Below are 14,565 nucleotides of genomic sequence, written 5' to 3' on the forward strand. Positions count from 1 at the left end.
CACTAGGAATGCTGTTGTTTTCCAGAATGTATCTTTTGTTGGTATTGATGTGACAGATGATATGCATAAATGTGTATGTATGTGCTGGTCTGTAATTAATGTGAAAAGAGGGGTTGGACTAGTTAATGCTGAAACTGCAGTTGAGCATCTTTTGATTCATTCATGTACCAGCAGGGAAATCTTCAAACATATTGGGGCAACCTAACCCATGGCTCATATTTTGCAGGTAAGGTTCACTGAAGGTTGGAAGATCAGGTTGCCCAGTTTTGGGCCTAGAACGAGAAGGTGGTATCTTAAAGAAAAACAGACTGACTACACCTATGTTGCTTTTATAGAGAATCCTATTGGGACTAGGCCCACTGTTAAAATTTGGTAAAAAAAAAGGGGACACTTTGGAAAAACAAACCCCAAGGGGTTGTACCACTGAGGCAATGATGTAGGCTTGCATTATGTTGGGTTATCAGATATCTTGGGGTCCCCAATGTTAAGGCCTTGTGACACCACACACAAGTTTTTTGTAAGTCTCATCTCATCTCATTAATATAAACTTTAGAGAGTACCGTGTCTCCAGAGTTTTCTTGGGTTCTGCAGAGCGCAGCAGGCAGGAGATCAGTTAGAAATGCGACATCAACTCTGCAGCCTTAGAAGGGGCTACTTTACATTTTGAGTTATCGCAGGCAGGCGCCCTCAGGTACACTAGCTCTTCACGCAGTGTGGTTACTAAGGTATCCCTGGCTATGGTGACTAATTCGTCTCGGAATTCTTGCAGCGCGCCTCGTTTCCGTTGTTTGCCAGGTTTCATGACAGGTTAGTTCCTCTGCACATCAATGTCTGATTTTTACCTTGCATTTTAGGGTTTAGGTGAACCTGCTAGTAATTGTCGTCTGTGTTTAGGGTTTAGCAGGCCTAAGGTTCATAAGGCTCGCTTCTGTGCAGCTTACACTAACGTTTGGCAGAATTAGGATTTAAGTGATTTGGTTATCTTGGTGGTTTTCTGGCTTTGGGCTTTGTGGCCGGTTTAGCACTTAGCCAGCAGAAAAACTTCTAACTTTTAACTCCGGCAACAAAGCCTGATAAACCCTAAATCTGGAAGCAGATTCTGCTGCCCTTAGAACAGTTTTCTGTGCGCACACAAAGTTTCCAATTTGCCATCTCGAACCTTTGATTCTCCAGCCATGTGCACCAGCGTATCGAGAGTGAAAAAAAACTATTCTTGTTTTCTCAAATTTCAATCAAAATTTCCCATGCTGGTAATGTGCTGTGTACTATGCAATAGCCAATTTTTTTTATGCTTGTGGTTGGAAGGTACCTTACAGACCTTCTTTCATGTTTTGAGCTGTTTATATCTTGGTTAGCATACATGCACGTTTTGCGAGTTGTCATGCAGTTGAAACTGTGGATGTCGGGGCTGCTTCGCACTGAGTGTGGCTATGCTTCATGAAAAGGGTGAGTAGGAAGCCAGGTTCTAACCATCTAAAAGTAAGAATGACATTATTATTGGCGTTTCCTGGTCACTTTGTGAGAACACCAACATGGTTGCAGAGATCATCTCTCTTTAGTTTGGTTGGCCTACTTCTAGGCAACTTCGTGTGCTCTCAGGGGGTTCTGGAATCTACACACTTTCCCAACGTTTCTTCTACCCAAAGCCAACCTACATGGTGTGTCCGTGTTTGAGTGTTCCTAGGATTGGCTTGGAGTCTGAGGTGCACGTATCAACTTATGAATCATGAAAGGCTTGCACTTCGTCTGGTTGTATTTTTCACGTCTAGGCCTTACTCCCGAGTGAACTTCGATATTATAATGAGGTTTATTAAGGGTCCTTTACTTAAGCTGAATTATGGAGGATGGATGTCAGTCTTGATGATGTGGCATCACATTGTGGTGCCACCTTGTCATGTGCACCCATGCACTGAGGTACATGGTGACAAACCGGCTCATCAACAGAGCAAGATTTATGTACAGTAGTAGTACCTTTTAGGGTTTATTTGTCGTATGCCGTGACCCCTTTGTGAGCCCAGTCCAGGACATGTTAGGCACGAGCTACGTAGGTTAGTCTCCCAGCCTTAGGTTAGTCCTCTTAACCCACTGTGGAGAATTCAACAAGTGTTCATCAGTAAGGAGCACGTAGTAGTTGCATTAGGAGTATATAGATGCATCACAGTTAGAAGGGACCAGCCCCAAGGCAGCCCATATGGTGGCTAGCCTTGCAAGGGGTAGTCAAGACCCCTTGGTTTGCTTATTGACTAGTCTGCCAGACCCTTGAGGATCTTAAGGCCCAGTTGGCCAGGTCAAATTGCAGTCGGCCAGGAGATGCAGCAGCCGACACATATATCTCAGCCAACTAGCATTTTATGCTAGTCGGGTTTTAATTGCTATAGCCGATTGGCATTTAATGCCAGTCATGAGCATTTTCAGCCAGCCGACCAGCCTTTGAAGCAATTGACTGGCTTCCCTTGGCCATATAAAAGGGTCAGTTCAATTTAGTCCCAAATCATTCACTGAGTTAGAAATTTCAGAGATCAACATCAGCACTCAAGCATGTATGCTTAGGCCTGTGCATACTTTCAGCCTACTTGTGCTCTCAGCCCAAGGCATAGAAGCTCAGTCGCTTAAGGAGTTTGCAGCACACCTTGGTACCTGTGGTGGACACTTCTTTTGAGATTGTGCGTTTTTTTTCTTGAGGAGAGCCCAAGCTACAGTCTTAGTTGATGCCTTTTCCTCTTATAGCATATTCCTAGGCCCTGTGTGGCTGCCTTTTCTCTCTATATCAAATCTGCATTTTTTGCTTCCCTCTTCTGTTGGCCTCAAGGTTGGAGGTATAGTCGACAGAAGCTTCTGCGTTTTTTGCTATAGGAGGAGTTTCGGGTGCTGTCTAGCCTCTTAAGGCTACGTTTTGGTTGGAGGAAGGGACCTATATCAACGTTTTCTGATTTGGACAGTTTTTTTAATCTTACGAGGTTTGGTCCTATTGGTTGGATCAATGATGACAGCTTCATGTTTGGCTTTCGTACCACTTTCTTGTTATTTCCTAGATGAGGCAGACATATTGGATGGTGGTAACTTTCAGTCATGGAAGTTGCAGTTTACTTCTATTCTCAGGGAGTATGGTTTGATGGAGTTTCTCTCGTACAAGAATCGGTGCTTGCCGGACCTTGCCTCTGCGGAGGATGTGTGTCGATGGAGGAAGACTGACGGATAGATCTATGGCTTTCTCTTCCTGAATTGTTAGGATTCAGTTCTTCGACACTCCATCTATGCTTCTGATGATGCTTCTACTTTCTATGTGTGGCAGTTGCTTTGTGACTTGTATGGTGATGCCAGTGATCGGCAGATGGTTTCTGCTTCTGGGTGCTATGCAACTAGTGATCTTATGGATACTTCTTTTGGGGATGTTTCTGCAACGAAGGATAGTGGGCTAGTTTTGCTCATTGCATTTGAGGAGTTTGTTTCTCCTGTTGCCTTGCCTTCAGTTTTTGTGCATACTTCTTCTTGCCAGGATGATATATCTGGTAATGTTTTTGAGGAAGACAGTGGGCTATCTTTGCTCACAACTTCTAAGGGAGATTTGTCTCCTATTGCTTCGCCTTCGACTCTGTCTTCGTCAACCAGTGACCAGGATGTGTTGTGGTCCCTTTGCCTTCTATGGAGGAGCCTGCTTCTACGTTGTATGATGCTATTGAGGAGGCTACTACTACTTCAGTTACCACTATTGTGAATGTTCCTATTTCCCTTACTCTTTGTGAGGATTTTGGATTGTGGTCAGGTGTGTCCGTGACCGTGCTTGGGGCACAGTGGTACTTCCAAGGCTTGAAGGATTGGGATTTGGATTTGGTTGGGCTTGTAGAGTTCCGACATCAGTTTTTAGAGGGGGCAGTTGAGTTCTTACATATGGTGATGCCGATCTTCGAGGAGGATGCTATTGTACAGCATTTGGCTACTCTTGGTGTCATGTGCATCCGTTCATCCCAATGCTCATAGACATGTATATTCTCATTAGCAAATATATGGGTAGATTCAGGGGTAGATTTAGAGCAGATTTTGCAGCCCTACAAGCTCCCGGAAGTGCCCAAGACATAGCCCAATGGTTGGGACACCTTTTGGGCATAGTTTGGACACAAAATATGACTGTTTGGACAATGTTTTGTGGGAAAAATAGGCAAAACCGACTTGATTACGAATTCATTTCTTTTTCCTATAAATAGGATCATTAGGCATTCATTAGAATCATCATTCAAAGATCAAGAGGATCCATTTGTCAGAGTCTGCAAGGCAGCAAGGACACAGTGGTGGATCAACAGGAGCTTCTCTTGTTCGATTGCAAGTAGAGGATTGCAAGGATCTTTGGTATGCATCATGAAGCTGTGAATCAGCAAGATCATTGTATATATAGCATGTTTTGGCAATATATAGTAGATTAGGTCTCTCTCTCCTTCTCTTTTGTGTCTTTGCTAAACATAGGATTAGCGTTATCTTCTTTGATTAGCGTTAATCATGAACACGCTTCCGCAACGCATGTTACATTGGTATCAGAGCGTAGGTCATCCTAGGACAGTTCTTAGTTTATATTTGGTGCATGCTGAATTAGGGTTTCTGAAATTAGGGTTTGCGTTTTAGGGTTTACGAGCAAGATTAGGGTTTGCGTTTTTGCGTTAAATTTGCATTTTTGCATCAACTTTTTGCTCATTTTCAGCATAGTATAGTGCTAGAAAGTCTAGTTTTCAGCCTAGCATGATCCTAGGGAGTTTAGAAAGCATGTAGAACTCTAGAGTTAGGGTTTTTGGGCTGATTACAACAGGAAAAACAGCAAAATAATATCATGAGTTCAGAGGCAATGGACGATGACTTTCTCACGACTTTGCAGAGTCGTCGAAGACAGGAAGATGAACGATACAAAAGGGAACAAGAACGCTATGCTCAGTATGAACAAATCATCGTTGGGGCCAGGTTTAGGCAACAACTCATAGAAGAGCTTCAAGAAGAGATGCGTCAAGACCCACTTCTATACGAGCAAAGATGGACACAACTCAAGGAGACATGGGCACAATTCATGGCAGCATCAACAAAGGCCAAGAAGGAATCACCTAGGGTTGTAAAGCAGCCCATGACCGAGCGCGTTTACCCAACGAAAAGAGAGCTCCTAAGACAAGAGTTCTCGGGAGACGTGATCACAGAAAGAGGTGTTTCCGAGGAGGTGCCATTACCCGGGATGCACATGCCAGAACCAGAACCAAAGCCAAAGCTAGAGCCAGAAGCCAAACCAAAACCAGAACCACAGCTCGCGCAAGTGGATCTTTCCAAATCCTATTTGGAGGAGGATGAGGTCAACCCGATAGTTCCCAAGGAGGTGGATCTCTCCAAATCCTATTTGGAGAAGGATGAGGTCATCTCGACAGTTTCAGAGGGGTTTTCAGAAGATCCAAAGACCAAGCCAGAGAACTTGAAGACGAAGTCAAAGAGCTTGGGGATTGAGTCGATGGATATGAAGTGCAATCTTCAATTGGACCAAAACGGAATCGGAGCAAAGGTGTATGGATTACCCCAGTGCTCCAAGCTTAGCAAAAGGGGATGTCATGTGCATCCGTTCATCCCAATGCTCATAGACATGTATATTCTCATTAGCAAATATATGGGTAGATTCAGGGGTAGATTTAGAGCAGATTTTGCAGCCCTACAAGCTCCCGGAAGTGCCCAAGACATAGCCCAATGGTTGGGACACCTTTTGGGCATAGTTTGGACACAAAATATGACTGTTTGGACAATGTTTTGTGGGAAAAATAGGCAAAACCGACTTGATTACGAATTCATTTCTTTTTCCTATAAATAGGATCATTAGGCATTCATTAGAATCATCATTCAAAGATCAAGAGGATCCATTTGTCAGAGTCTGCAAGGCAGCAAGGACACAGTGGTGGATCAACAGGAGCTTCTCTTGTTCGATTGCAAGTAGAGGATTGCAAGGATCTTTGGTATGCATCATGAAGCTGTGAATCAGCAAGATCATTGTATATATAGCATGTTTTGGCAATATATAGTAGATTAGGTCTCTCTCTCCTTCTCTTTTGTGTCTTTGCTAAACATAGGATTAGCGTTATCTTCTTTGATTAGCGTTAATCATGAACACGCTTCCGCAACGCATGTTACACTTGGTACAGAGTTGGAGCAGATGGACTCTATTCCTTTTGAGGGTATCTTCTTGGAGCTACAGGCTTCTAGGGATTTCTGTGGCATTGTGTTTACATTTGGGTTTGGCATCGATATTTGGAGCGGCACGACGCAGCCTACATGGTTGTTTTCTTCTAGAAGAGTAGTGTACTTGGCAGCTTGTTCTGTTGCTTTTGTAGCTGAGTTGCTGGGGAGATTGCTTGTGGAGCTTTCCTGGTACTTGTTGCTGCTGCATTCTTTTGTCTTTGACAGAGGACGACTTCTTTGGCTTCTCGGAGTATGTTCAGCATCTGGTGCTGAGAGGGGGTTTTAGCACATTCATCCCCAGTTTTTGCCCATTTCTGGTGTCCTTTTGGTCCCTTTTGCATGGCCCTTGATTGTGGGCTGGCCACCCCTATGTTACATATTTTTTTTGGGATTTTTCCCAGCTCGTATGGTATTTTCCTAAGTCGGCCAGCTACTCAGCTCCAGTCGGCCAGCTCTCTCCACCTATAAATAGGTGGGGCTGGCCTCTCACCTATTCATGTTGTCTTGTATATCTTTTGCTCCCTCACTTATGAGACTACTTGTGTCTCTTGCTTGGGGTTGTTTTGCTTTAGTATATTCAGCATAGTTGCTCCATCTCTCTCTCTCTCTCTCTCTCTCTCTCTCTCTCTCTCTCTATTCAGCACACTCTAGTGTCCTTTTGCTTCCGCTCTGCGCACTCTTTCAGGGAGCACTGCCTGGAAGGAGATCAATAGCATGGTCAACTGGTCGTCGAGGTGGGAGAACCGCGAGAAGCTCCTGAGAAAAAAGATCCAAGTATGGAGCAAAGAAAGGTTGCTTGAGGTACATCATCTTCGTATCCATGTCCTCGGGAGGATCGTTGGCTGGTTGAATAAACCATTAAAAGTGTTGAGGAACAACCACTCTTGCGGACCCACCGTTTTGCTTGAAGAGTTGAAAGGGTTGGTGTAGGTCTCTGATGCCTTTGAGTGCCACAAGCTTATCATTTTGAGCAAATTGTATGGAATGGTTTCGGAAACTGATGAGGGGATGATATTGATACAACCATTCTTGACCAAGAATCATATCATAATGTGCCAAAGACATGACTTGGAAATCCACTTTGTCATGATAGTGTTGAATTCAAAAGGAGAGGTGTTTGGCAACGGTGTTACACAAGGATGTGGAACCATCGGCAAGTTCTACTTCATAAATAACAACACTTTGAGAAGTCCGAATCTTCAATCTTTGGGTTAAGGTGGTTCCCACAAAATTATGAGAACACCCATTGTCTATGAGCACACGAATGGGGTGATTGAAAATAGAACCTTGAAGAACCAAAACCTGAGTAGACTGCTGGGGTAACGGTGAAGAGGCAGATTGAGCTGTCGTGGTAGAGGTGATCACCGAAGCATGTGCAATCGCATGGTGATTAACGGCACACTTTCCTTTGTCAGCAACTGGGCTCCTCGGAAGTGGAGGGTTCAGCATTAGAATTCTGTCGATGGGTTGGTCTTTTGGGACACTCAAACCAACAATGAGGTCCATTGCAAATTGTGCACAATCCTGTCTTTTGTTGATCCCGTACAGAAGGGACAGTGGAAGGACGAGGATTGTGAGATTGGTCACGTCCTTGGTCTCGTCCACGATCCGAGTTACGTGGTTGGAAGGACTGAGGACATCGTGATTGAAAAGAGGACAATCCTTCTGGTCGGCGAGGTTGTTGAGAATTATTCCATTGGGGATTAGGCCGGGAGGTAGAAGTGCCAGAAGATTCTCTTCGACTATCTTGGTTCATACGAGACCCATTGGCTTTCTGAAAGGTATTAGCTCGATCGAAAGAGGCCGAATTTCAAGAATTAATGTCTGCAACGCGCTCGGCGTAACGCATGGCATTGGCAAGATCGACATCATTACATCGGCACGCAGTGTCACTAGCCTGGACATTTCCCAGTATGAAAGGGGTCTGGTGGACTCCAGGATGCCTAAATATTTGGAAAGTTCAAGCTTTGGGAATGGGGGATTATCCTAGAATACAAAGGACCACGCTCCTAAAATTTAGGAGAGTTGCTATTTTTGGCCCGACTCCGATGGAAATTCTGTTCGCGTCATTACATCTGGAATTGAGCAGATACCAAGAGTTGGCAAAGTTGTCTACCAGTTGGGATATTTTTAGAGATAAAGTTTATGCAAAGACCCATCTCTTAGATTGGGACATGTGGCAAGAAAGTGGACCAAAGTGAGACAAGTGGCCTGACACTTGTTAGAAAGTGGATCAAAGTGAGACAAGTGGCCTCACACTTGTCACTTGAGGCCACTTGTCACTCCAACCATTGTGTGGCTCTCCACTTGTCATTGTAGCCTTCTCTTGCCATTTTAGCTCATGGGAGGCCCAAATCTATAAATTGGAGCCCTCTCTCTTCATTAATGGAGGCTCTCTTGTTGCACACTAGCCTCTACCACCGTTCAGGCTGCCCTAATGATGGCTACTCTCTTTCTCTCTCTCTCTTGCAGGCTGCCCATGAAGAATACCAGCTGTTGGGGACTGTTTTGGAGGCTTCCATCGCGAAGAAATATTGAAGCTTCTGTACTTGCTGTACCAGCCACTGTAGCTGCAGTACTAGTCATTGTACATGCTGTACCAGCATTTGTACTTGCTGTACCAACCATCGTACTTGCTGTACCAGCCATTGTATCGGCTAGACCAGCCATTGTACTTGCTGTACCGGCTGAATGGAGAGTTGTACTTGCTGTACCAGCTCTATTGCATGAAGACCTGTGGTTTTTGGGGAAGAATCAGTACCCACACGGAGGTATATGGATTATATTGTTGGCTTGGCATTTCTACAGCCTATGTTCCGGCTTGGTTGCCTCGTGTTGGGCTGTGTTATGGCATTTGTATATGGATAATCCGGCATCTCCCGTGGGGAGAGTAAGGCCCTCAAAGCTTGTACATGATATTATTCTCCTTGGGTAATAAAATACTCCAGGGGGGGGGGGGGTCGGCCCATTCTGGCCTCTATGTGGTGTCACATGTGCAAGATCCATTTTCAGCATTTGTGGATGTTTTGTCCAGCTTTTATGTTTTATGCAAAGTGATGATGGATGTGTTAAGGCTATGGCCATGTTTAAGTGTTTTGATATGCATTGATGGTATCAACAAGTGTGTCAAAGACCCTAGTCTCTCGGGCGGCGCCGCGAGTTACACGCAGTGTGGGGTTAAGACCTTCAACGAAGGCATGGAGTTCGTCCGCTGGGGACAAGGAGTTAATCTCTAGTATCAAGTTGGTGAACTGGGAGGTCCAAATGGCGTAAGCGAGTACGGGCTTGGAAATCTGCATTGGTAGGTATGAACTGTTTACGGAGGACCCGCTCGAATTTTTCTCATGTTGTAAGCGATTTTCCGACGTGTTGTCGTCGTTGCCACCACAATAAAGCAGTGTCTTTGAGGAGGGATACCGCAAAAGTCACCTTTTTGGAATCAGAAAGGGTCATGGTTTCAAAGTATAATTGCAATTTGTAGAGCCATTGGGGTCTAAGATGCGCTTATTGCGCTGATCGCCATAAGATTCAGGGGGTTTAATTTCCAATTTCTTTGTTTTACTGGCTTGTAAAAGACGATATAGAGTTTCAAGGTCGTTGCCTTCTACCTCGGAAGGAATGACGTCTTCGTCTGCTGGTACTGTTGTTGAAGCATCTGTTGTTGGTACTGAACTCGTGTGGGAGTGGCGGTCCGTGTGGAGCTGCTGGATCTGTGAAGCCAAGGATGCCATGGACTCCTGCAGTTGTTGTTGGAACTGTCGCTGAAGTTGTTGCAAACTTTGCTGCCATTCTGGAGGAGCCGGTATGTCAACAGGTTCCACCATGAGAGAAGATGTTGTAGGGTGACGAGGCTCTGGGGGGTTTTTGTTTGCTGATGACGCCGTTGGGCTCTAGTAAGAACCATCGGCTGGAGGGTGCGGTGTCTGTAAATCCAGTGAGGAGAGGCTACGTGCTGGTGAAGCGGCTATGGACCATCCAATTTAATGAGGGCGATCCTTTGGGACTCGGCTCGCACGAGAGTCTACTATTGGAGAAGAAGGTACAGGTTTAGGGGCATTTGCTGGTGTCAAAGGTGTATAATCTGGTGTAGAAGGGCGCACCGTGAACGAAGATGGGTAAATGTTCTCAGAATAGGTGCAATATTCATGAAAAATGATGCTGCACTCGGGAAGGATAGCGCCCATATAAGGATGATGCCTGAGTATAAAACAGTAATGATCCAAATCCTGTGCGAAAGTACGAACACGGATCACCCACACATCGAACTCTCGGAGGTGAGAAGTCGGTGTGGCTATCTGAACACGGTAATGAGTGGGCTGTAAAGAGGGGGGCACACTCACTGGAACAGGGGCAGAGACCGGTGGAGGAACACGGGTAGGAGAGGGCACTATGGACTGTGAGGGTGTATCCTGTAAATAACTGAATTCATAGGTTTCCTCTGCCATAAGCCGTCGGAGAAGAGGGTAATGTGAGTCCACGTGCTAGGAGGTTCTCTTAAACCCGTAGAAAGTGATATTGGCTCCTGTGAGTGGAGAGCACGCAAAAGAATGAAGTGACGAGTTTTCAATATTCTAATGCACCACATTATGTGAGATTTTAATGCCCAAGAAGATGGAAAAATCACACCTAGAAAATGTTGCCATAAATGATGCTGTTGTTGAAGTAGAAGCACCAGGGAGAAGGTTGCCGTCAATCATACGAGAGTTGTCAAAGGGGAGCGGATGGTGCAAGCAGCGAGTGTAGACAGCAAGAAGCACACTCGAGGCGAAAGACTGAGGCGGGCTGGAGCCGTCAAGGAGGAGGTGGCTGCAGGCTGGCGCACGCAGAAAGAGGCACGAATATGTTGCGCACGTTGTGGCTCGCGGATGGTTTTTTTATATATATGCATGGCAGTTTACACCTTAGGCCCTTAGCATTTTTTTTTGTTTGTGTTGTTTTTTTTAAATTTAAAAAAACATCTACTCGTCATGTGACTCTCAAATGGGTAGCCGGCTGGAGCGAGGTGGGAAAAAAAAATTTGCTCTGGTACCACTGTAAAGCTTTTATAGCTTAATTAACATGATTAAAGACTTGATTAATGAACATAAGACAAACGCTGTAGGAAAAGATTGAATGATTGCATTGAGACAGGGGCCTTTCTTAAAGAGAGGCCGAAAAGGTACAATTGAAGAGGCACATCTACCTACTGTAACAGGAGGCGGACGCGTGTATTGGAATCGTATAAATGTGAACAAGATTCTGAGCACTTAACACTTGAGCATTACAACCACAAAGCTGAAAATGACAGTACACCACATAAAGGGGCCGATGATAGGCTGACCCCCCCCCTTTAGGTTATATTACCAAAAGAGTCTGCAAGTACAAGTTTACGGGTGCCTGGGGATTCACCACCAGCCTGCACCTGATTCTTCCAAATACATCATGAATGAATACATTTCAAACAAGAGAATCTGTAGGTACATCCGCCCTACACAGGTACATCCGCCCTGCACAAGCCTCTTCACAGGTACATTCGCCCTGCACAAGAGTTTCACAATCCTCACAGGTACTCCGCCCTGCACAAGATGTAAATGGATCTTTAGGCCCTGTTTCCACGCGAGAAACTGATCCAGAAACCTGTGTTCTCCGCGAGCAAGTGTCCCCAATGCTTGCCCTAAACACCTGTTACACCAGGAATCCTTGAGACACATCCATGCTCACATATTCCATTGCTGTCCGGCCTGTTTTATGCAATAACCAGTCCAAAACAGCAACTTTCCATCGCGAGAAATCCACCTGTAAAGGGTCCTACAGCCCTGTGGAGGTCCCTAGAGCTGTCCTGTACTGTCCAAGTTGACTTTGGACACCTGTAACCAGCCCAAAACTCGCAATAACCAGAAATTACAGGTCTGAAATTTACCAACCAGCCCTTTAGAAGAGTGTGGGGATCGATATCCAAGCTTGTGTGAGTCCGGGAAGCAAGCAACCAGCCCTGTAGCAACTCCCAAAGCTTCAACCAGCTCTCCAATGTGTTGAGTTATGAATAAAACAGCCCAAATGACCTCTTGAAGGAGGCGCCTTTCTCCAGTGCCACCTATGGGGCTTGGTGGGTTCACATACAGGCTGACAAGTGTCCCCATAAGGTGTCCAGGTAGGTGTCCAGCCCATAGTGCTCCATTTGTCTTGTTTGTATAAGTTTAGGTCCAACCAAATGGGAAATGGCCATAAGCTGTCCGGACTTCATTAATTTTGGTCCAACCAAATGCGAACGCATTATAAGTTGTCCGGCCACTTATTAATGAGTGTGGACCTGCAAACCAATAAACTTTAGTAGTAAATGAAATAAGCTGTAAATTGAGTGTGGACGCACTTACCACCTGCAAAACCCATAAGCCCACAGTTTTAGGCCCAAGCAGGAGTGCACACACGTGTCCACAAGGTGCCCGGGCGTCCCCGGTCCCTCAGACTTCACAAGCCAAAATAACAAGCATTGTCCAGGCAGCAAGACAATGTCACGCAAAGTAAAATAAAGTCATGGCATGCATCATTTATGCATTGTGCACATGTAAACTTGGAGAACCACCTATCATCATTCTTGTACTTGAAAATATTCCGCCTGCCATCATAACACACCATGTGTGCATGGCCGAAATCCACACGGGCACCGCCCGAAAGTCCACAAATGTCCTGCCATGTCCTTGGACTCATATGCATCCACTCATATGATCCATACACATGCCCAGGTATAATACATACATGCATCCGCATGTTTCTAGGCCTGACACGCATCCGCATGTCCCTAGAATATAGGGATTTGTGACATCCCCCCGGCTTCTAATCAGTTGACCGCAACTGAAAAGCCTCCAGATAGGCCTTCAAAAGATCTGGGTAATCCTCGAAGTAGGCCTCATCCATCCATTTCGGATCCAAAGCTGAATAATTCTTGAACTTCACAAGGTACCTAAGAACAAGTTTGCCTCCCGCAAGCTTTCGTTCCTTGTGAAAAACAATCTGTTCAGGTTGAAGAATTTCTTCCAGCTCATCCACCTCGGGTGGGTCTTCGAAAACCGGCTCAAACGGTGTCGGTCCCACATAAGGCCTCAATAGGCTCACATAAAAAGCATTATGCATGTTCCAATGATCTGGGAGTACAAGCCGAAATGCAACATCATTGATCTTCTCCAAGATCTGAAAAGGTCCATAGTACCTGTTGGAAAGTTTAGGATACTTTTCCTCTTTTCCTGGCCTCTTCCGAAGGCGTGCCTTTTCAAATTTCAGCAACAGTATCCAAGTCTCTGACATACTCATCTGCCGCAAAAATCTCATCCTTTGTACGAAGGATGGGTGGTAGTACCACCTTGCCATAGATAATCTCAAAGGGCGCCTTGCCCGTAGAAGTATGTACCGTATTGTTGTAGGCAAACTCCACAAGTGGCAAATACTTCTCCCAATCCGATTTGCGGTCGGATACATAAGATTTCAGCAAGTCGAGGACGGCTGAATTTGCTATTTCACTTTGCCCATCTGTCTGTGGATGGTAAGCTGATGAGAAGTTCAGCTTTGTACCCATATTGTCAAACAATGCGCGCCAAAATAAACTTGTGGTTCTAGGATCTCTATCCCCCACAATAGATTTAGGCATGCCATGGTGTTTGAATATCTGTGCCAAAAACATCCTAGCCATATGATCTGGCTTTATTGTCTTGCGCACGGGAATGAAATGTGCCTGCTTGCTAAACCTGTCAATAATGGTCCAAATAGCATCATTTCCCTGTGGCGTCCTTGGCAAATCCATAATGAAATGGTTTCCCATGGTTCATTTGGTATAGGCAAAGGCTGAAGCAATCCAGGTGCTTTATGTCTGTCAAACTTGACCTTTTGACATACCATACATTCATGTACATATGCTTCAATATCCTTGCGAATATGTGGCCAAAAGAAATACCTCTCCAAAGCTTGTGCTGTGGCCAAAATGCCTCTATGACCTGCATATGGAGGAGCATGGCACTCATCCATAACCTTATGGCGAAGGTTCTTTACCACACACATACGATTTTGCATCATGAGATATCCATCTCTTATGACATAAGATGGGACAGCAATACCCTCTTGCAAATCAGCCCATACATGTGCAAAATCCTCATCCATATGATAAGTATTACGCATATCCGATAAGTCCTCATGGTATGCAACTGTAATAGCATGAACCTGTGGTCGTCTAGATAAGGCATCTGCCACCACATTCTTTTTCCCTGGAGTGTGTAAAATCTGAAAATGAAACATTGAGAGGAAATTTGCCCATCTCATATGCTTCTCTGAGAGCTTACTTTGAGTCAAAAAGTATCTCAAACTTTGATGATCAGTTTTGACCATAAAATCAGCCCCTAAAAGATAGTG

The 14,565-nt window shown here is 45.0% G+C and overlaps 1 protein-coding gene across 2 annotated transcripts in view; it reads left to right on the plus strand.

Annotated features, from left to right (window-relative positions):
• The first annotated feature begins 498 nt into the window (after window positions 1–498).
• Window positions 499–14,565, plus strand: part of LOC147624470 (double-stranded RNA-binding protein 3-like) — a 49,045-nt gene continuing 34,978 nt past the window's right edge. The window contains exons 1-3 of one of the 2 annotated variants that reach the window (XM_086819472.1): window positions 499–517; window positions 592–691; window positions 770–807. In XM_086819472.1, coding sequence (XP_086675598.1) covers window positions 801–807 — 7 coding nt within the window. In that variant the 5' untranslated portion in view covers window positions 499–517; window positions 592–691; window positions 770–800. The other variant, XM_086819471.1, reaches the window with a different exon arrangement.

Source organism: Cibotium barometz, chromosome 25 (assembly GCF_041138505.1).
Source record: "Cibotium barometz isolate CiBa-2024 chromosome 25, ASM4113850v1, whole genome shotgun sequence".
Lineage (NCBI taxonomy): Eukaryota > Viridiplantae > Streptophyta > Polypodiopsida > Cyatheales > Cibotiaceae > Cibotium > Cibotium barometz.